The following is a 22,141-nucleotide window of genomic DNA, read 5'->3' on the forward strand; positions in this document are numbered from 1 at the left end:
TGTCTGTTCTGCCTATTTAATTCACTGAAATTGAATACTTTCTATAAATTAAAATAGAATTTAAGTGATTTAAAAGCAAATATATTAAGTTACAATTTTAATAAAATGGTGATCATATTTACAAATAAAAGAAAACACTAAGAAATATGCTAAAACAACTTGATTGTCAGAAATCGGGTCCGAAGGGTGTGAACTCCCAAACCAGAAGCACGTTGAATAGGTAGATTAGTCCTGACATTTTCTTATTATAGTATTTCAAGACAAAATGCTCACTCAGAATAATATGTGCACGGAGTAATTATACCTCTTAGCTTTCATCGCCCCAAATGTGCCCATGAAATGTGATGTGGTCCAGTTACTGCACTACTGAATTCGCTGATTTTAGTGAGCACTATGAGACTGGGTTCCCATACATAGACCGATCCAGCTGGATCGATCTAACTTCCTGGGGAGTCTCACTAAATTGTTACCAACTAACCAGCTTAAATGTCTGTCACGCCTACCAAATCAGCTAGGGTGTAAATATGATTACCCCCTAACAGATTTTGCTCAATTCCATCAGCATAGCGTTGACAAACACTTGGTAAGCACGAATAGTATTATCCTTGTACTCGAGAAAGTCGGTAGTGTTCACCGCTGTAGTTTTATATTAATGGGCACTGCAAATGTTTTTTCTCTGGATTGCCGCTTGAACATTCTGCTTGATTTTGTGTCTATACACACAACATAGCTACCAAATCTTGGCACTAAAATCTTCTCCTTTCGATGGAAGACATTTTTCTTTTCAAAACTTGCATGTTTTCACCGTGACACTACTTAACTAAGATCAACGTGTAATAAGTTAAATAATACCCTTCAAGAGTAAAAAGAATAAAATATTTGTAATTATACCTCTTAGCTTTCATCGCCCCAAATATTTTATATATAAATATAGATAGATAGGAGATAGAATAAAGTGCAACTTCTCAAAACTTGTTTTACAAGAGGTTACAGTGCTTATGATCACCAGTTTGATATCAAATATCCTCCATTTCTATACACCCTGTCAATAATGTTAGAATTAATCCTGTATATAATTATCTTATTGCACCCTATGTATTATGGTATACGAATTTGCATAATATGTACTGTACAATATGTGCCATGGCTTTATGACTGCATTTAATAAAGATGTGGATATGATAACGCTATGCGTCGGTACCCTCTACTGGGGTTATATAGAGAATTTTAAACACTACCTATTCACAGATATGTCTCTTGCTTTTTCTGTGCACATTTCTCTGCGAGCGAGCAAAAGTGCCGTCATCAGCCGGCTGGCCTCTCGTATGGAGTATAAAATGGGGACAAATAATACTAGACTGTAATGTAAACTTTATATATACCACTTTTCTTACAAATGTGAAATGCTACAATTTTTTTTCGTCAAAAATAATACTTAATTTTTTTTTACAAATGACATAGGGCTTTCAGCTCATATGCCAATAATAGCTAAACCAACAGTTGAAATTCTGCACAAAAATAAAATATTTACAAGGTTTTTCTTTTAATTAGTAAAATGGCACCCGTTGTATTCAACCTGTCTTTCTGTACATTTTGAATGGACGTCCTGGCACTTTTAAATAGATACGTGTGTGTGTTCGTGTGTGTGCGTGCGTGTGTGATAGGATTAAATACTTGCATCCCTTATAAGTGCATTTTACAAATAATTATCAAGAATGCGATAGCCCACAAGATCGTCACGTTCCTTACCATTCAATTACTACGTTGATATGCCACCTCTTATCACAGCCTGCAATATTTGGCGTGTTATGACGTGTTCCACATAAAGTTATGACGCGTGCCACATTGTATCATGACTTATTACACATTGTACCATGACGTGTTACAGACTGAAAATACATGATGCATTCAACATGTAAAAATAAAACACTTGAACTTATATGGCTTCATATACAGCACAGATCCTCTCCCTTCTAATTCTTGTCAATCACACATACTATTTACCAAGGACTACCCATTAAATTTGTCTTCTGGACAATTGTTAATTCCTTCAATATCGGTTCTTTGTTTCTTCGATTGAACAGCGTTTCATTCATGGCAGTGAATTGGTCAGCAACGTTTTGAAAGCTGCGTTGGTTCCATTGAAGTCAAACCGCATGTGCAAAACGTGTAACACCTTCCAGTTTTTGCATGTTAAATTTATCCTTCCATTAAATGAACGTATTGGGCTACGCAGGATTGCATAGGTTGGTCAGAAGTTTGCACTGTAGTAACGTCATACTGTTCACTGAATTCTATGCTAATAACTGCATTTCTCCATTGAATACTATCTGTATTTAACTGGCTACTGATGCCATTGTTTTCGGTTTCTCAGTATTTACTCATGGTCAAACAACGTTCGAAATATAAAAATAAATAAATAAAAGCGGCAAAGGCAATTTTGAATTTCCCGCAATAGTTGAATACCATCTATTCTCACTGTGCCGCAGCAGTCAAGTTCATTGGTTGTTTAGCTTTCTGCGTTGTCACGTGATTATCCTTGAGGTCAGTGACCCCTAGGCCGCGGTCAATGAACCTGACAGGTACTTCCTGACCCGGGGAGAGAACGCCGCGGCAGGTAGGTACCAGCGGAAAACCATCATAGGGCTCCAACCGGAAATTCTGTATAATCTAAATGGAACAATGTACCAAGAGATCAGCGTTTATCCATAGGCATTTATAATTTATTCCTTTTTAATTACTTAAATAAATAAATAAACAATTAATATTCTGATAGGAGATAAAGACAAATAGGAAACTAAATCGTTCTTAGCAATCCTGGTATTTTATTTTATTTTATTTTATTTTATTTTATCTTATTTTATTTTGTAGATTCATCAAATTTGCATAGATTAGTAATAAGGTTAAAAATAAAACGGATTTTGCAAAAAGATATTCATATTAGCGAAAAAATACAATGACAATAACATAATCATGAATTTACTCACCCTAATAAGAGCCAAATGCAACTCCAATAAAGCAACGCGGCGTCCTGCAAAACAAAATAACCAGATGCAGGGATTTGCTCACTGTCGGCCAATAATCGAACGTCTCTTTCCCCTAAGAATTTCATTCATTTTTATTTTCAGATAGTTTGCACCGTAAGGTATCAGAACCTGCTCGTTTTTAATGAAACTGGTGATGATATGAGCATCAAAGCTTTTGCAATGGTAACGCAGGGGTTACGTTGATATTTCAGAGACGCAAACAACCATGTATATTAAATATATCAAATACGTGAAATCAAAATAATTGCAAATGTGAAGTCTAGGAACTTCTCTTTGATCCACGACAATCTTACTTTTACAAAGTCATGATGGCGGTCGTGTTTTGCTGAATTTTGACTCTTGACTTATCTTGACTATCTTAACTATCTTATCTATCTTGACTATCTTATCTTGATTTTCCAAATTTTAGGTAGTAACATAGGGATAGGCAAATGTGAAGTATTTTCATCAATAAGAATAGTTTGAAAACTCATCTCTCTGCCTACAATGAATGTTAAAACCTGAAATCAAGATGGCTACCACAAGATATGGGTATTGCATTCTGCTATTCGGGCAGGGTTTTTTGTCCGAAATTATATATTTTATATTTGTGTTATACTGAATAAGAAACTAGGATCGTTTGAAATAATAAAGGTTAATTAAAATTTCACTGACCCACGACCTATTGACAAAATTGCCTTACAAAAAATACATAACAAAGAGAAAGGTAACCATATCAGGGCCGTACGCTGTGAAGGGGGAGCGGGGGGACTTACCAACACAGCTCCGCACGCCGTATCCAAAGGGCAGGACGCTGAAAGCATGGTGGTCGTGAGCCGTCTCTCGGTCCCAGCGATCAGGAATAAAATCATTTGCTCGCTCGAAATATTCATCGCTCCGTTGAACATTATAAAATCCCAGAGCCAGCAGACTCTGTAAATAATAACGATTTTTTCAAAACTCTTTAACTTAAGAAGTGATAGTTCATATAAAAATGCTCGATACTTAACGTTCATTTCACACAAATTTAAAAGACTTTAGACATGTAAAGCATCTTAATTTATCAATTTTTAAGTTTCCGTGAAGATGTTTAGTGAGTAATGCAGTAATGAGTTTTAAAGAACCTTAAATGTGTGTCTCAGGGATTAAGAGGTCTAAATAATAATAATAATAAGAAGAAGAAAGGAAAAAAACTGACTGTTGATAACCTTTCGTCAAAATAAGTTTCAAAAGAAAGTCTATTTAATTTCTATAAAAGAACATCGAGACAAAATCTTCTTACGTCTTTTGGGATGAGGTATCCTTCCAGTACAAACTCCTCTGTCACCATTCTGGCATTAATTGGCACCACGGGGTATAATCTGGAAATAACCATCATTTCATTTTGGGTGTTTGATTTCTTACCATATGTAACAGTAATGTTGATGTCAAAACTTTTATGTACCAGAGGTATTACCACCCGTTGGAGATATATGACACTTCGTTAATTGTATTCAATAACTCATGAAACTTAAAGAACTACCATTTGCCCCATTAAAAAAATTCTACGATGTAGCTTAAATTGTCCATAACTAAAACAACGCGTTGATTACCCAAATATGAACCATAAAACATGACTTAGTATCGCCTACCTGAATGTTTCCTTGACGACCTTTTTCAAGACAGGTAAATTGGGTATATCCTCTGCTGTGGCTACGCGACCCTTGAGAACACTGTCAACTTCCTGAACCAATTTTCTTTGTTCTTCAGGGTGGTTTGCCAGCAGATGGCATGCAAAACATATTGTATTGGATGCCTATAAATGAGAGAATCCTGTGATAAAATCGTACCGGATATAATGAGTATTTCAATTGGCGTACAATGTGAACAGTATACTACCTGCGTTCAATAATAGAAGTACCTGAAGTTCATATTTCCTTCTGAAATTTGCAGGAAAACATGGAGGTCTAAACGACTGGTCAGTCAAGCAGAGCTAAATCATTTACTTAAAGACGATATAAAGCACCAAATCCAAGAGCAGTGAAGAGTCGAGCAATGATTCTTGAGTGGATTTGTTCGGGGGATATTCAATGTGGCGGCATTGTCCGAAATAGGCAACTTCTAAATATTACATAGGAACATGCAAAAAAGAAAAGAGGAAAAGAGCTTTTCTTGCTGAGTCCATTTTTTTTTTATCCCAGAGAGCAAGACTTTTTAAGTGCCATCTTCCTCAGGATATTAGTGTGCAATTTAAGGGGTGACTCGTCAACCAAATGGTGACATTATAATGGGTATTATTTTGCAAGGGGGGGGGGGGGAGTAAAATCAAAGCGTCAGCTTCTTGGAATATGAAACAAATCTGTTTAAGTAAAAACTCATACTAATGCAGCAAAAATCAGGCCATTTACCAAAAAAAGCCCATTATATTGTTCGGTAAATAACAGAATTACACATTGATGGGTTTCTCGCGCCTACAGCAATATCAAAATTTACAGAGCACAAAAGAGCAAATAAGAATCTCTTTTTTTCTCACCGTGTCTACCCCTCCTATCATAAGATCCACCATAGTGGAGTGTATTTCCTTAATGTCCATACTCCTTGTAGCCATCAGGTACGTCAAGAAATCCATGCCCTCGTCGGCATCCGGAGTCGTGTTCTCCAGCTTATCGGCTATCTCCGCAACCCGTGTGTCCACCAGGTGTCTCACTAAAAACACGAACAATATTTCCTTGAAGTAAATGCATGAACATCACTTGATTGGATTAATAATTTTTACAGAAAATCCCGATTTGGTAGTTCAAAGGAGACATAGAGATATGGAATATTTACACAGAGACACAATTTTCTGGTTTTGGTGACCATTGAGCTTCCTGGCCATATTTCTGGTCACACAAGAGATGTACAAAAGAGGTAGATCTGTATAAAAGGGGGCAAACATAGGAAATTCGTTGCTTTGAGTATTTTTCCATCATCATATGAATTTCATATCTTACCAACGTCAAACATGCCGTCCCAGGCTCTAATGTGATCTCGCCACCATTTTGTTTGGTATTTCTCCTGCAACTCCATCAAGACAAAGAGACGCTCTGATGTCACCAACATCGTGTTGACATTGTCAATGAACTTTTGCGTCATCGCAGGAATTTCGGTTTGGAGACACCCAAGTCTTTTTTCGAAGAGCACTTTACTTACAGCTAAAATCAACAGAAAAAAGACAAGTTCTACTGAGGTTTTAATAAAGGCAGTAGCGCTGACCGATAAACATTTTGTGGCCTGTAGCGGCATTTCTCTTTTGATAACATGTTGTTGTTTGTCTATATATCAATGCATTTCACACATAAAAACATCAAAGACACCTGTTGGATGTACAGAATGGTTAAAGAGATAATAAATCTTCGTTTTGGCCAAAAATTGAATTTTCCTGGAGTAAACAACAATTTTAACAATGGTAAATGAATCCATTTTTACATTCAAAGTTAGTCCCTTTTTTTCTAAAAAGTGTATTATTTTTTTATAATCTCTTTCGCAGTTTTAATACTAATCTTAAGAGATTATAACACAGTATAGCCATCAATGGAGGTCACGTGGTCTAAAGACAAGCTCAGATATCAGAATAATAGCTATAACTACTGTTTTTGTGGTAAAACAGAATATATTATATTTCTACGGGTTGTTCACAATGTATTTATTGTGAAATATAGACCTCATACGAAGAGTTATTATCCCTTTAATCAGATTGTGTAAGTGATATCACAGGAGACTAGGCTTACGACATTCCTTTCCGTTATATAGCGATATGGTATTGGTGCATTATACATAATAATTTTTAAAAACTGAAGTATATCCCCCTAAGTGCGATTCACTTACATTCTATGGACCACTTGTACATTTCAAACGGAAGCTGCATTATTACGCCATCTTTTCCCGCCTTTTCTCGCATGTGCCGCATGTGCTTAATCATATCATCGACCACCTCATTGATAACGACGTCAAATGAAGCTGCAAGTTGAGGTTTTAGGAGGCGTTTCCCGACTGCCTTTCGGAATCGAAACCAATCGTCGCCTTCACTGCAATGCAAACATAGTCACTTCAGGTTTACAAAGATTACTACAAAGGTACTTAATGATCGTCCAGGAATGTACTAAAACGGAAAATTTAGGAAATTCTGGAGGATCTTTAAAATAGTGTTCTTATAGTTTAAGAATTATTTGCAAGATGGTAAGCAGTGAAGTATTGAATTCGTCCTTTGTAATTCGTCTGTAGGTAATATTATTGCCATATGAAAATGAAACTCAATTTTAATAGCAATTTGACAATAGGCAACTAAATGTCACATAATATCATTTGTATCTATCGAACAGGGGATTCATATTTAACTCAAACAACACACATATATGTGGATATACAATGTAAACCCAGTAGTGCAATTGTAATAGAAGACCTACGCCGTTAATAAGCCTCGGTTATAGCCGCGGAGTTCTCGGTATCTGGGCCACGAGGGATAGCACGGTCTGGTCGGAAACTTTGGCTCATTCCGGAGGATTTCTTCAAAAAGTTTTGGATCACTCACAGCGACCTGGGTCATGTCCAGTAGCTTCTCACAGTACATCTTGCCATATTTGGAGTGCTTTTCAACCTTAAGAAAGAAAGAACAAATATAAAATTGCTCACAGAGCAAACTGCGAACTAAAATACAATAGATCTAACAAATACGGTAATGTCTCAAACTTTTAACATGTGAGAAATGTGAATTTTAGAGATACTGTATTTAGTTAAAGTCCTAAATTCTTAAAATAAGAGCGCTCATATTGAGTAGTAACAGCGAAACAGAAAAACAGGATACTTATTAGTTCTATTCCATACAGAAAAAGTACCACAAATGCCTGAAAGAAATATATTTATAAAGGTTCTACAATTGTGTATTTGAATTATTGATATTTTTACCCATTGAAAAGATCTATTCATTGCCGTAGTGTCATGGCAAGAAGTGGCAATTTTTAAATGTCTTAAGAGTAATTAAATCTCTTTCAACTGAAATTGTTCACACAATATAATGAAATTACATCCAAAATTTGAAAAATACAAAATTCTTTAAAAATAGTCAGTGGGTTTCCCATGTTAATTTTTCATGTACATAAAAACAATAAACATGATCCTTATGAACATGAATAGTCTTCATCCTGGACCTATTACCAATCTACAAAAACGTGTCTGAAACAAATATCTCTCACAATGTGGCCTCTATCGCAGGGAAAAAAATCACCACAAACGCACAAAAAACGAGCAGACCAATATACTTACGGAAATTTTTTCGCAAGTATAATAAATAAGAAAAAGAATAAAAAGGGTCAACGTTGCCTAGGTGAATTAATGTAATTGGTTTTCATACTTCTAGGCAACGCTATGCTGCAGGAGACGGTTTTGATGTAACCTACCAAATAGGACATGCGGGGTAAAAAGAATATAGTTATAGTTGAGAGGTGAGTTACTACATAAAAATGTGGTAAGCGAATCAGGATGCCAGCCTCGGGTTATTCACGTTATTCATAAAACGGCGAAATTAGTTTACCAGCGATTTTGCTGTCTGATTTATATAAGTCTGTATAGTACATAACTGCTAGTAAGCTGAATAGCAGATGTGAGGTGTGCAGTGAGGTGAGGGTCGTCTAACAAATTGCTCCGGGGCTTCAGCCTACTTAGTTATCAAAGTGAATTTATTCGCTTGACAGGTTGTTTTATAAAACCATATATTGTCTGAAAAATCTGTGTCTGTCGTCGCCTTTACATACTGGCAGGAGTGTGTGTGTGTGTGTGTGTGTGTGTGTGTGTGTGTGAGTGTTTGAGGGGGCGCGCGAGTTTGTTTATTTTTGTGCACGTTTTTTGTCTTTGTTTGTGTGTAAATGTGTGTGTGTGCATGCGTGTGTGTGTGTGTGTGGGTGAGGGTGAAAGAGAGCGAGGAGGGGAGGGTTTACTAGAGACAAATAAGACATTCAATTATTGTCTTAAAAGGATAATAGCTCTTCGTTTTGGCCAAAAAATGAATTTTCCTGGAGTAAACAACAATTTTCCCATACTTACCAATGGTTAATGAATTCATTTTTACATTCAAAGTTAGTCCCTGGTTTTTTTTTCTAAAAAGTTTGTTTTTTGTTATAGTTAATCTCTTAAGAGATTATAACAGAGTATAGCCATCAGAGGAGGTCACGTGGTCTAAAGACAAGCTCAGATATCAGAGTAATAGCAATAACTGCTGTTTTTGTGGTAAAACAGAATATATTATATTTCTATGAGTTGTTCACAATGTTTTAGTGTGAAATATAGAACTCATACGAAGAGTAAGGCTTCGTTCACATGGAATGTCTATTTTCTAAAAATCTATTTTCTATTCGCGCTATCTTATGATCACGGTCTGTGCCCTGAATATCCCGCCGCGTAATTACTGGCAGCGCGAGGCAGTTACTTATAGTAACTTATAGTAAGTGGCTCGCGCTGCCAGTAATTACGCCGCGGATATTCAGGGCACAGACCGTGATCATAAGACATACCGCGAATAGAAAATAGAATTTAGAAAATAGACATTGCATGTGAATGAAGCCTTATTATCTCTTCAAGGCTCGTCTCATTCAGTAATAAAACCGTTTATATCCGACTTGTAATTTGTCACCAGCTACCGATTGTGTGTCGCGGTTTTATCATGACACTATTGGACTGAGATTCTCACCATGGGCAAAGCACAGTGCATTTACCTGAAGATAGACTGATTTCAACTTAAGCATTATCCGACTACTACAGCAGAACACCACAGCGCACCACCATTCACATCATTGTAGGACTAAAAAATACCTCCCGTACAAAAAAGTCGAAGCTCGAGGGAAAAGTACATTAACAAAGACATGAGTACTTTTAAAGTACTGCCAAGGCCTGACCTCTTTAAGCGCGCTGTCTGGCAGCCTTAAAGTATATATATATAAAGTACGAGACGCTGAGCTTCACTCAAAATTGAGTAGATAATTGACAAGGCGAAGCAGAGGCAATTATCTGCTTTATTTCGCGGAAAGCTCACCGCCGAGTGCTTTATCCCACTTAAAGCACGGTTCATTACCGGACGCTCTGAATGTGCAGATCCTATGAATGTTCGAGAGATCGGCGTGTTGAACAGCGCAAGAAGCACAGAACTTTCTTACTTTTATTTTTTAAAATAAAAAATATTCCATTTTCGTGCAAGGAATGACCATGACGGCCTTATGGTCGAGAAATATTACTTTTGAACTTGCGGGTCGCAGAAAATATTTGCAATTGTTGTAGGATTCGCAAAAATATTCCCTGAACAGTTGAAGTGCTTCACGGCTAATTATGTCGATACCGCAGACGAAAAATGTTAAGTTTTTGTAAAATGATCTTTTACATCATCCTTTCATAAAGCCACTTTTATAGGAGACCGATTGCTAGAATAGAGGGCATCATTTCCCCATCATTTCTTTCTATCACACACTCCCTCAATACAACCAAAATGTTTGTGGAGAAAAATTAAGGAACAAAGCACTAAGGTGACCTCCTATTCACACCTTTCTGACCTTAGCTTTGACAAAAAGCCTATCAAAATAAATAAATAAATAAGTATAAGTGGACTAGTAACCATTGCGTTATTTCTGTTTATTTTAATTTCTAAAAGTTTGTATCAAAACATGAAAAAAAGTTCAATTTTATTTTTTATTTTCATCATTTTTTTTTCTGTACAATCAGTGAAGTTTGTAAGTTGATTATTCAGGGCAGTCCAAAGTAACGGTGCATTACATCGTTAGTTGTGTCCCCTGATGCGTGGAACACATTCGTGGATGACGTGACTTTACAAGAAATAAACCACGGCGCGGTATATTGTCTTTCGACGGGAAAGTACTTTAATGAAGGAATAAATGATAAAAACTTTAAAAAGGTTGACTCCACATTTTTCATTATTGGGATTGTGTAATTATTTAGGGATGATCAGTCGTGTTATAAGTCAGTTACAACTACTCGTCGTCCACTGTATGCGTGGTACAAGAAGGCCTCGATAATTACACTCGTGTATGTCGCAGTGGACGATCTGAGCTGTAACTAGCATAAAGCACTAATCGGTTAGCTATATACGTAAAATAGAGCAGATAATTTTCTCGGCTTCGCCTTGCCAATTATTTCCTCTATGCGGCGTTAAAGTAAGCTCAGCGCTTCGTTCTCTACCCTGAAACCGCGCATAACATGAAAAACCGAAGTGCACCCGCCGAGCCAGTGAGCGTACAGACGCCTCGTCTAGTGCGACCTAGCCAACCAGATTCAATGTACTTTTAAATGTTTACTATGAGGTAATGGGGTCATGGAGTTCCACTGGTGTACTTTAAAGAAACGCGTATTTTTAAGATCCAGACATCATTTTAAATTCCGCTGCAAAATCGAAGGTGGTCATGTTTTTCGCTGTCATTAATTACGAAAAAATTGTGATATATTCGAAACAGAAATAATGTGGATATTCTCAACGTGATTCGTATAAATTTCCCAGGGGAACAAGACGTGGTAGAAAACAGGAGACGGCTCTTACTCACGAGGAGATGGAGAGATGTTTTCTCCAGAGTCCAGCAGAGAAGCAAGGACTCACGCTGCACGGTCACATGTAAGTACAGGCTGCGCAGTGTGGTCCGTGCGCGAGTGGATTAAATATAGAAAATACGGACATATCACCCTACCAGTTCGTTTTGAAGTAAGGACCATTAATCAAAGTCAAGTGGTGGTACTTTTATGAGGGCGTGATTCCATATTCTAGAAGGCATGGGGGGAGGGGGTGACTGTACCACCCCCGTCTCCCCCAACCACCCATTCTTCACTGAGACCTGTTCGGAGTACATCTGACGGATTAACAGCGCAGAATTTAACTGTTGTATCGAGGTGATCCTTTACAATTAAAAATGGCTAAAACCTATCGCATGGGAATGGAATTCATAATGAAAGGATAACGGCTTTTATCTTCCTCCTCTCCCGAAGAAAATGATTGCACCTTTAATAGCGTTGATTATTTGGTGCCCTGTGCCAAGAAACGACATTCACGGTAAGTACGTAAATGTTTTAATGAAAAGCCAAGTACTCCTTTGAAGACGGTTGTATTTTAGATAGTTTGGAGGTCAATGAGTTGGTTAATATTCTTTGTCATTTTTTTCACATATGTTATTCAGTCGTATAAAGAACTTTTTAAGGTTGCAGTGAATGGCGCACGGCAAGGGAAAAAAGAACAATCATAGCAATTAATGAAAACCAATATCATCACAATGCTCAAACCTTATTTTGTTTTCTCACAAAATACATATTCTTACTAATACTTTCCTCCCGTAGGCACAACAAAAACGCAACTTAACTGCATCCTTCGCGTTTTTACTCGAACAGACGCGCAGAGGCATTAATGTCAATTTTGTGTTCACTTCCTAATTATAGGTACGTTGCTATAGGAACGATGATATTTACTGTCTCTATCTATATATCAACTTAACCGGTTGTTGTGTTAAATGTAATAATAAATACTATAGCTTCTCAGAACTATATTTATTTTTATTTTAGGATTGTTGTTATTATAATTGTCTTTTCCTTTGCTGGGCAATATAACTTACTGTCGTTAAAATAAATTTGAAAGCGTTTCAGTCTCATTATATTGTCTTGACTAAAACAAACATACCAAAGAAAAGTCTATACATAAGAATTAAGTGATATGCAACTGTAATATTATATTTTTTTTTTATACGCAATGTTTTGAACTAAAATAGTTATTAGATTACGGAGGTTTCAAGAGCAGTCAAATTTCAGTTCTCACGACCAATGTTCTAATTCAGTTCTATTATGGTTTTCATTGATCACTTGATCTTCATTAATCATTTCGTCTTCATAAAATCGAGACAGAATAACGAAATTATTTATTAATCCATTGTTGGCTTAAACAGAAGTAAAATATAAATTAAAAAGAACTGCTGATGATAATACATGTGCCAAAGCAGTCCGCCTTTTACATCTCAAAACCTTGAATTTTAACTGTAAAAATTAACAAATGAAATATGAACAACAATTTTTTATGTTATTCATACAGAAATTCGAGTTCTTATTTCAGTGAATAGACATATATACATAGCACTTTTGTATATATATATACAGACTTGACATTTAATATGGAATATTTCAGTTTCGAATGTATGCCTAGATGAAAATGCGTTTTTTTCACAAACTCCGATCTCATACAAGATATGTGAATGGAGAAGTGTGTAGTCGGGTGCGTCGCTACCAATTAACTGATTAAAAGGTTTGTTGCGCTGCTACATTATGTAATTTGCAGTGATTTAATTGGGCAGTGCTCCTTTGGGCAGGTCAAAGCTTGGCTTTGGCAAAGCATGGTTCCGTCAAAAAAGTATCCATATGTCGGCAACTACTGCATAGAAGAATTTGAAATTTTGCATGCAAGTGGGCGGGTTTGCAGTGTGTAAGATGAGCTATGCAGTGCTTTACAAATTTGTTAATCTGTGGCAGAATTGCGCGAAAAGGGCAGGCATTACCAGACAGGTAATTGCGCCAAACGAAACGGTCCACACAGTTTTATAGAGTAATGGCCAAACTGATGTACCCACACAGAGGCCACACCCAATGTATTGAAATCTTACCACCAGGGTACAGGACCCACTGTCTTTCGGGATATGCTGTTGCAACTAAACAAAAACCACCAAGTCCGTTCAGAATGAGGGGTAAATTACCACCAAAATGCATTTTTCAAGGCCCTCAGCGAACACCAAACTGGTTTTAGCAGGTTAGAATACCAAACGACCTCCGAGGAACCCCCCGTAAACAGCAAAACATCGTTGTATGTTTCTCTATTGAATTGGGTACCTTGACTGTTTCTGGGTCGAACACTGAAATCTCGTGGCTTTCTTTATTGAGGTCAGATTTCACCTGTACCGCTCAACTAGTCAAAACAGAGTTTACAGACATCCAGAAGAGGCCACTGACGAAGCGTGTGCCGCTTCTAAAATGACTAAGGTCATTAACAACGTCAGTATTTGGAGTGGATACCACATTGGTGCCAAAACACCAATGGTAGTCATCGACGAAAACCTGAACCAGATGAAATAAAGAAATAGTCTGGGAAACACTTTGCTTTCATTTGATAGGGGACAACTTAGGAACAATTTTAGGTTGCACAGTGAGATTGCCAGTTCACACAGAGCACTTTAAATAGCAGTTTACTTACAGAACCAAGGGAATAAGCAGCTACCTTGGTCATCAAAATCGCCATATTTGAACCACATAGACAATATGTGGGTAGGCCATTACTCTCCGAATCAATGGCTTAGATGTCCTACAACAAAACTGGACCAAATTGGGCAGATTTTGACCGATGCCTGGAATGTTATTCCAGATTGAACTTTAAAAACCTATCCCAAGGAATGCCGTGCCACTTGAGAGCGCTGGTAGCAGCCAGAAGAAGTCAGGCGTAACAGCGACCGTTACTGTGACTAGACACTGACATGAGGGTCCTTTGTGGAGCGTTTAACTCCTTTACAGACAATAATTTGGAAAATATGGAGGTCCAAAATATCCCTTTTAATGGTTGTCGTATGACATAGAATAGGCAATGTGTTTTTCTTTGCTTCTCTGGCGAATTCCATTAATGAACTGATGTCACAATGACATCAAAGAGATAATTAAAAGTTATTAAAACACGATTTTAATCCTTATTTTCATTTATCAGTCTGCAAAATAGGAAAAAACTGATGAAAAATGATTTTGAAAAAAATATTCCATATTAAATGTCAAGTCTGTATATATATATATATATATATATATATATATATATATATATATATATATATATATATATATATATATATATATGCATTTCACTTTTGTATAAAAAGCTCAAAGTGAGCAAATATATCGGATTCAAATGCAGGCAACAACGCATTTTAAAAGTACACACACTGGACAATAGAAGTGTCACCGCTACTGAACCAATACTTTGGGGGACATAAATGACTGTGGAATGATATGCTCCTGGTATTATTCTATTAACAACAAAATTCACAAAAGAAATGGTTCTGACTGAACAATTCAACTGTATCGATATTCTGACATAACTTATATTCCGCCTCTTCAGGTTAGTAACTTTGATTACTCTGATTCAGGGGGTGACACTTTTATTGTCCAGTGTGTGTACTTTAATATTTGCAGTTACTCTCACAAAACTGGAAAAATATAGTTAAATTTAATTTCTTGAAACTTATACACCAGAGACGTCTGGTCAAAAGGGACATTATAGACACACTAATCAAAACTAAGAAAAAATGAGAGAATAAAAATACAATCCAGAAATGGAAGCAGGATTGTGAAAGCAGAGGCATATTTCAGATCACTGTCACTTTAATAGTTTATAGTACAGTCGATAGAAATGCGTGAGAATTGTCCATTACAGAATTCAAATTATAAAATAAAATTGATGAGAATTTTTGTATAACTAAAATGCTGGATTTTATGACAAACAAATGATAAAATATGTAACAAGCGTTCATAATAATTTGTAAAAACTATTTCTTAATCTAGATTATAATCATAAAAATATGAATGGAAATACAGTGAATTTTTAAACATCAGAACTCATTTTACGAAAAATAGCAGACGTTTGAAATTGATAGAACACTTGATGCAGATCGAAAACCTACTTACATGTAACATTTCTAATTTTTTTAAAATCTAATAATTGTATGCGTACTATATTGAGAGAGAGAGGGAGAGAGAAAGAGAGAGAGAATAAAAAAGAAAAAACGGCAGATTAGATAGAAAGAATGCATGAAGACAAGTTCCGCAATTGATAAGCCACGAGTGACCCGAATTCTAAAATATTCTAAAATGTTGCCAATCATTACCTTATTCTTGTGAAAACCATATCAGTTTATCCAAATTTATTATTCATCTTAATAAAAAATTGAAACAAAAATCTCCAAAATTGTGGTTTTGCCGCCGGACGAAATATATCACTAACTCAAAAACGCATATATATTAACTGAGTCACAAACGAGCAGACTGACATACTCTTACGGAAATCTTTTCGCAAGTAAAAAAAAAAAAAAAAAAAAAAAAAAAAAAAAAAAAAAAAAAAACATTCAGTGCCTGATAAACTTCGTCCCCAGCAGCAAATATTAAGGGCAAACAATATGTGTCATTTATAAGCTTCTGCGGTTAAAACCCGCTTCCGCAAACGATTCTACTCAGAAAGTTCACAACACGGCGAGTGGGGAGGGGTGGCGGAGCGGGTTCGAAGCAGTTTCAGGTGAAAGCAATTATTGATAAAAGTACACACAACCTTGTTAAATCTTGTCGTACTCTGCCGACAAGATGTATCCGGTTGTAAATATTTTGAGTGTACCAGCTCGAGATGCGCATACCAGGTCTATGTGGGCTAGTAACCGAATAGTGTAACAAGGCCACGTGTACTTTTAACCCTGACCTGGTACGGGTACAGTACGAAAGGACCAAGGCGCTTTTATAGCCCAGAATGATTTAGTACATGTAGCGGTAGAAGCAGATTGGGAATAGAAAGGGTAAAATGAATAGAACAGAAGCTCCTTCGTTTGTTTGTCGTGTCCTTATACACCAGTCTTAAAATATAACTTGACCCGGCCCAGAGCATTTTACCCACTAACTTCCCTGTTGTGGTAAAAGCCATAGAAGCCGGAGTTCAAAATGTACGAGAATTATGAACGAGTGGATGAGGATTAAAGTGGACAAGGGGAACATAACTCGAGCGTCGTCGTTCATTTCTCCGTCTTCAAATCTGATTTTCTCAAATGTCCTCTTGATCATGTAACTATTTCATATTTCATGTATTTGACTTAGACAGTGGTAAACATGGTATTCATGTTAAGTATGACAGTTATGCTGAAGTCTAAATAATGTTCCCAAACGTGAACTTACACGTTCAGAGACTATATTAAGAATGTTGACGTGAGTATAATTAATACGATATTGAATGCCACGCGTGGTGCACATTTTTTTGTCAAGTACGTGTACTTCGTCTGAGCTCCACTTAATTCATGCTCACAAATACCGCGCGCTGTTTGCAATTTTGTCAGCTACCCAATGCATTCTGATGAGAACACGCGCTATGACCAGTAAGATTCTCAAAGTTACCTTTTCTTTTGCGTGCTATTTTCCCCTTTCTTCATTCTCTGAAACACGTTGAAAATTTAATGAACTTTATTTTTACTTTGTAGTATGAACCTTTCAAGTTTAGTCTATTTCATGTACAAAAACGAAGTCGTGTTTCGCATTTACGACAACAGAATGCTTTGTAATTTCAAGCCCAATAAACCAGTCCCTGTAACTGCCAAACCATATTTTTGACTTGGTTTACTGAGTAGCATTGCATGGTCAATATAATAATAATAATAATAATAATAATAATAATAATAATAATAATAATAATGGTTACTTTCGAATATCAGCATGATCAGAATTTAAAATTATTTTTTATGTTTTTTTTGCATGCTTTTTGGGCAAAGCTCAGCTCAAGTGCCAAATATTTTTGCTTTCCGTCGAATTTGCTGAGTGGCTTTCTATCCACATAAGACATGTGCTTTTTGAAAATCTGGAGGTGGGGTCGGGGTTGGGTTGGGGGATAGGGGAAGAAGGGGAAGAAGAGGGTGCCTCCGTTTCTGCGGAAGGGGGTTGGTGGGTTACCCCTGGATCTGCCTTTCTAATGGTTGTACACAACACGATCCATGTGCCTTTTATTGAACAGTATCAGAATCATGTACATAGAAATGAACCATTGATTGGAAAATATGTCCATTTGTCTAAAATTTCTTCAATTCCATTTCTGTCACAGTTTGTCCTCATTCCTCAGGCAAATCTTCCCCCTTCCCACTAACACATGCACAAACATACACAGAGAGAGAGAGAGAGAGAGAGAGAGAGAGAGAATTAAAAAGAATCTAAAAATCATAAAACAGATGTTCCATATGTTTTTATTATGTCATATATCACATCCTTGCCCATTAGTCTTGTACTTGATTTAAAAACATGGTGCTACTTTGCACTGTTACAAGAAGAACCTCCGATTACTCAACATAAAAGAATGGAAATCGACATAAACCAGTGTGTCCCGAAGTAAGCTTTGAGTTCCCATATTCTGGAAATGAACCAGTTTTTTCACATCCACAAATAAATCATTTGTCGTCTGTGCTATAAGTAGAAAAACACTCAAAAAGCGCAGACCTGCGCCCAGACAGCACACCTCTCCTTGTAATAATTGATTAATTTATTCATTAATGGATCACCACCAAAATTCGATCGATTTTTAGATAGGCAAAACCACAAAAATTTGATCAATTCTAAGATTTTTGAAATATCCAGAAAATGTAATAACTTTTTGAATTCGACTGTTAACCAAAAATCCAACAAAGGCAAAAAAGGAACGCGAAAGTATTTAACTTGAGAGTAATTTTTTAAAATAATGTATCCGCACCCCTCGCGCAAGTATCTTATGCAAACGTAGCAATACTGACGGATTAGATAGAAGATAACATTATTTTTATATTGTCCAGGACGTTCCCATCCAACTGTACTGACTGTGTGAAAACGTGTATACATAAGTCTGGTTTTATTTATGATACTTTTACTATGAGCAATAAAAAGGTTGCCACCACGTGCACTACTATAGGTTGCCCCATCGGTGTAGTTTAATTCTGAATTCGCGAAGGACACCCCTTCCTGTTGCGGTTAAATAAATCTTCATCGATTTAAAACAGTATTGTTCTGGGTTGAATCCATGGCCTCGAGTTAATAACGTGCACTGATGCTCTCAGACAAACGCCGAATTTCAGAGGTCAGTGAGAATTCAACCCCTGTTATCAGCATGCTGATAATAAAGATGGGAGGCTCCAGTGACCCCTCAAAAGTCAGGGTGACCAGACGTGGCTTAGCGGTCAAATGAGGCCGATGACCAACCAATACATTTCTCTCTCTCCCTTTATCTCTGGGCATTCATCGGGTCCTGAACGGTCAAGGTAATTTTTCCCACAGGTTGTATAGTTTATATCTTATTCAGCACATCGATTCCCGTGCGTTTTGTAATGACTTGAAATACCAATACCTGTTGGCGACCGCCTTCACTGCTGTGATTAATTTTTATGATACAGACAGTTTTCGTGGGCCCTCTCACATTTGATATAGTTTGTAGTTGTTCAAACCATTCAAACCATGCAGTGCACGTCAGACCTATATTTATAATAAAAACAGTTTTCATGGAAATTTCAACACTTTCTCTTCATCACTGAGGTACACTTTATTCACAACCGTTAACAAATTTACTATTTTCAAACACGGTTTTCATTTATAAGTTTCTATTATATTTTATATTGATTGAGAATGGTGAATGTCATAAAAATAATTTCTATTAAAGAAATCGAACACAGTTTTACTGACCATAACATTATTAACAGTTTTATAGGACGTATTTTGGTGATTATGGGACAATTATCGTAATTTCCTCTTTGTTTTATCAAATAAAGCTCTTACGTGCATCACATACTTTTAAGTACTAAATTGGCGGAGGAATCGAGTGCTTCGCGGTACCACCTAAGGTCAAAATATAGGTGCCGCAACTCCTTCCAGCAGCACAGCGGGTTATTTGAGCCAAGTTGCTAAAAAACGTCGAAGTCAGCCGAGGTGAACTATTAAAAGGAGACGCAAAATATCACACCCTTCCCGTTTTGATATTGACGTCAAAATACCTTACTTTACGATTTGGTGACGTACATGTTCTCGTAGGGACCTGCAAATCACACTGATGATAAAAGTTTTGAATTAATTCATGCTACAAAGAGGAGTATCTTTATAGATTTTAAATAGGTAATGAGTGGAGAACTGCAGATTAATGATGTGCAGAAATGAATGAATGCAGTTCTAGTGTTCTGGTTAATTGTACATCAAGTTTGGTCAAAAATGTGTCTTATACTCAATTACTTGCAAGCATTAATAAAACAAAAAGTATATTTGGGGCAAAAACCATTTAAAAATGGATAGGTAATCGTAAACGAGACAAGCTCTCTCTCTCTCGCTCTCTCTCTCCACATGACCACAACTACATATAAAGAAACCTCCCATCAGAAACGAAGGTCAGCGTTCATCTTTTGTCCGAATCTCCAAGTGGAAAATGCTCTAAGTGTTAATCAGGGTCATGTTTCATGATATTTTAAGACTCTCGGGTTACCTCTGGCGTTGGTAAGCCCTCAAGGATGGAGGGGGCTCATGCTTTAAATATCTCAGCATCCGATGGTTATTTCTACCTGTATTTTTCTACACTTGTTGCCAGTGCTAATTACATACAGGACTCACACTCTTAAGGCAGTCTAGAACTGATTATTGTCTTCTTATTTCTAATTATTTAATTTCATTCAACATCCTTATATCTCGGTAATTATTTCAGATTTACTTTAAATTATTTTAACTTCTAAATCATACATGTCTAATTTATTTTATTTTAAATTCGCTGTGACAAGAATCACTTATCACCTCCAAAGACCGAGGCATGCAGGGATTTACAACATGTTACAATAAAAGATTCAACCAATCTACTAGCACGGCGACGCTGACACGTTTACTTTTTCTCATGCAGATAAATTTTTATGACAGATAAATCTATGGATGCAGATACTGGGGCTTACTCTTTCCCTACATTCCCCTAATGTTTTCTTATCGTTTCTCCAATCTTGACCTGAGACTAAACAACAAAAACATGAGTATCCTTTATCCACGCGTAAAATCAAAAAACGATGTTACTAATAAATGTACATTGTAATTTCAACATTGTGCTTAAACTACATGTAAGAGCGTAATGAACTGTTTTGACAAAATGTTTCTATCCACCAATTTTGCATCATTTATAGTAGAAATGATTGTATTTGATTTGATTGTGTTTCATGCTACGATTTCAAAGGTCGCAAAACATAGGGCAACAAAAACTTCAGTCGTATCAGTGGTTTACTTGGTGCTTGTATTATTAATCTTTATTTACTTTGATTGCGTAAAGCTCTTTGCTACGGCTAGTTAACAGAACAATCTCTTTCATTGAATCGATTATCTCTTTATGCATTCATCCATTTATGGGGGAGAGTTTAAGTTCAACTGTGTCTACAGTTTTTTCTATACTTGATAGTTACATATATAGCTGCATATATTGAAAAACATCCGCCTATTAATTAAAACCACATTTAGTATTCGCACAGGTGTTATTCATTCATTTATCCATTTATGTATCCATTTGTGATTTGCTTTCTAATCCAATAATAAATTTTTGTAGAAATTTGGTAGGTTGCAATAATTCCGCATATTTCCGATCACAGAGAGAGAGAACATTGCCAATAGAAAAAGAATCAAGATAGGTTTGTTTATTTTACTGATAACTAATAATCTAAGTCCTGTTTGTTTCCTGTGACCAAAGACTTATAACACACATTTCCTTATCGTCGGGTAAAAACCTAAATTTCCATATCCATAAACTTATCTTATTGTTGTGTTCAATTTTTTATTGTTGTGTTCAATTCTTTATTTAAAAAAATATCGCAACTGCCTTTCGTAGTAAGCAGTCTTTCATAGCTGTTTATGATACATATATCTCAGACACCGTTCCTGTCGTATATTGTGTTCGATTAAAGACTTAGAGGACAAATTACCTGTGCCTCTACAAACACTTTTTCTGTCCTCGCCATTTGCCGCGTTTATAGCTGTAAAACTTCATTTGTTGATAAAAAAGAGACGAAGTTAAATAGTGTAGCACACAGATGCCTGGAATGGCTTTATATATAGTTATGGTTTGCTATCAGGGCCACAAAAGCCAAAATATATAAATCTGGAAAAGGTGTTGTGAATGGATGAATCAAGTGAAGTTGACATTGCGCGAAAGCGCGATCAAATCTACTCTTTCCTCTTTTAGGGACATAGGAAAAGTGTTTACTAGGCATTTCAAGATATATCTCTGGCTATTCACCTAGTGTCCATATTTCTGTACTCACTCAGTTTCCCTCTGGAAGAGAATAACTTTAATCCGTACAACGGAGTATTCTGCGACATTCCACAACATG

The 22,141-nt window shown here is 36.4% G+C and overlaps 1 protein-coding gene and 1 long non-coding RNA gene across 2 annotated transcripts in view; one reads left to right on the forward strand and one right to left on the reverse strand.

The window, feature by feature from the left end:
- LOC106175024 (cytochrome P450 27C1) overlaps nt 1–22,141 on the reverse strand; it is a 24,715-nt gene continuing 2,574 nt past the window's right edge. The window contains exons 3-11 of the mRNA XM_087010798.1: nt 7,451–7,641; nt 6,873–7,072; nt 5,999–6,199; nt 5,539–5,711; nt 4,658–4,821; nt 4,309–4,387; nt 3,803–3,959; nt 2,988–3,031; nt 1–2,670 (exon numbers count right to left, since the gene is read on the reverse strand). Coding sequence (XP_086866924.1) covers nt 2,476–2,670; nt 2,988–3,031; nt 3,803–3,959; nt 4,309–4,387; nt 4,658–4,821; nt 5,539–5,711; nt 5,999–6,199; nt 6,873–7,072; nt 7,451–7,641 — 1,404 coding nt within the window. The 3' untranslated portion in view covers nt 1–2,475. The remainder of the gene's footprint in view (nt 2,671–2,987; nt 3,032–3,802; nt 3,960–4,308; nt 4,388–4,657; nt 4,822–5,538; nt 5,712–5,998; nt 6,200–6,872; nt 7,073–7,450; nt 7,642–22,141) is intronic.
- Nucleotides 11,043–22,141, forward strand: part of LOC147762600 (uncharacterized) — an 18,750-nt gene continuing 7,651 nt past the window's right edge. Inside the window, exon 1 of the long non-coding RNA XR_015333877.1 lies at nt 11,043–12,081. This is a non-coding gene — a long non-coding RNA (uncharacterized LOC147762600). The remainder of the gene's footprint in view (nt 12,082–22,141) is intronic.

Source organism: Lingula anatina, chromosome 4, assembly GCF_051362555.1.
Source record: "Lingula anatina isolate TDL-2025a chromosome 4, LinAna3.0, whole genome shotgun sequence".
NCBI classification, from domain to species: domain Eukaryota; kingdom Metazoa; phylum Brachiopoda; class Lingulata; order Lingulida; family Lingulidae; genus Lingula; species Lingula anatina.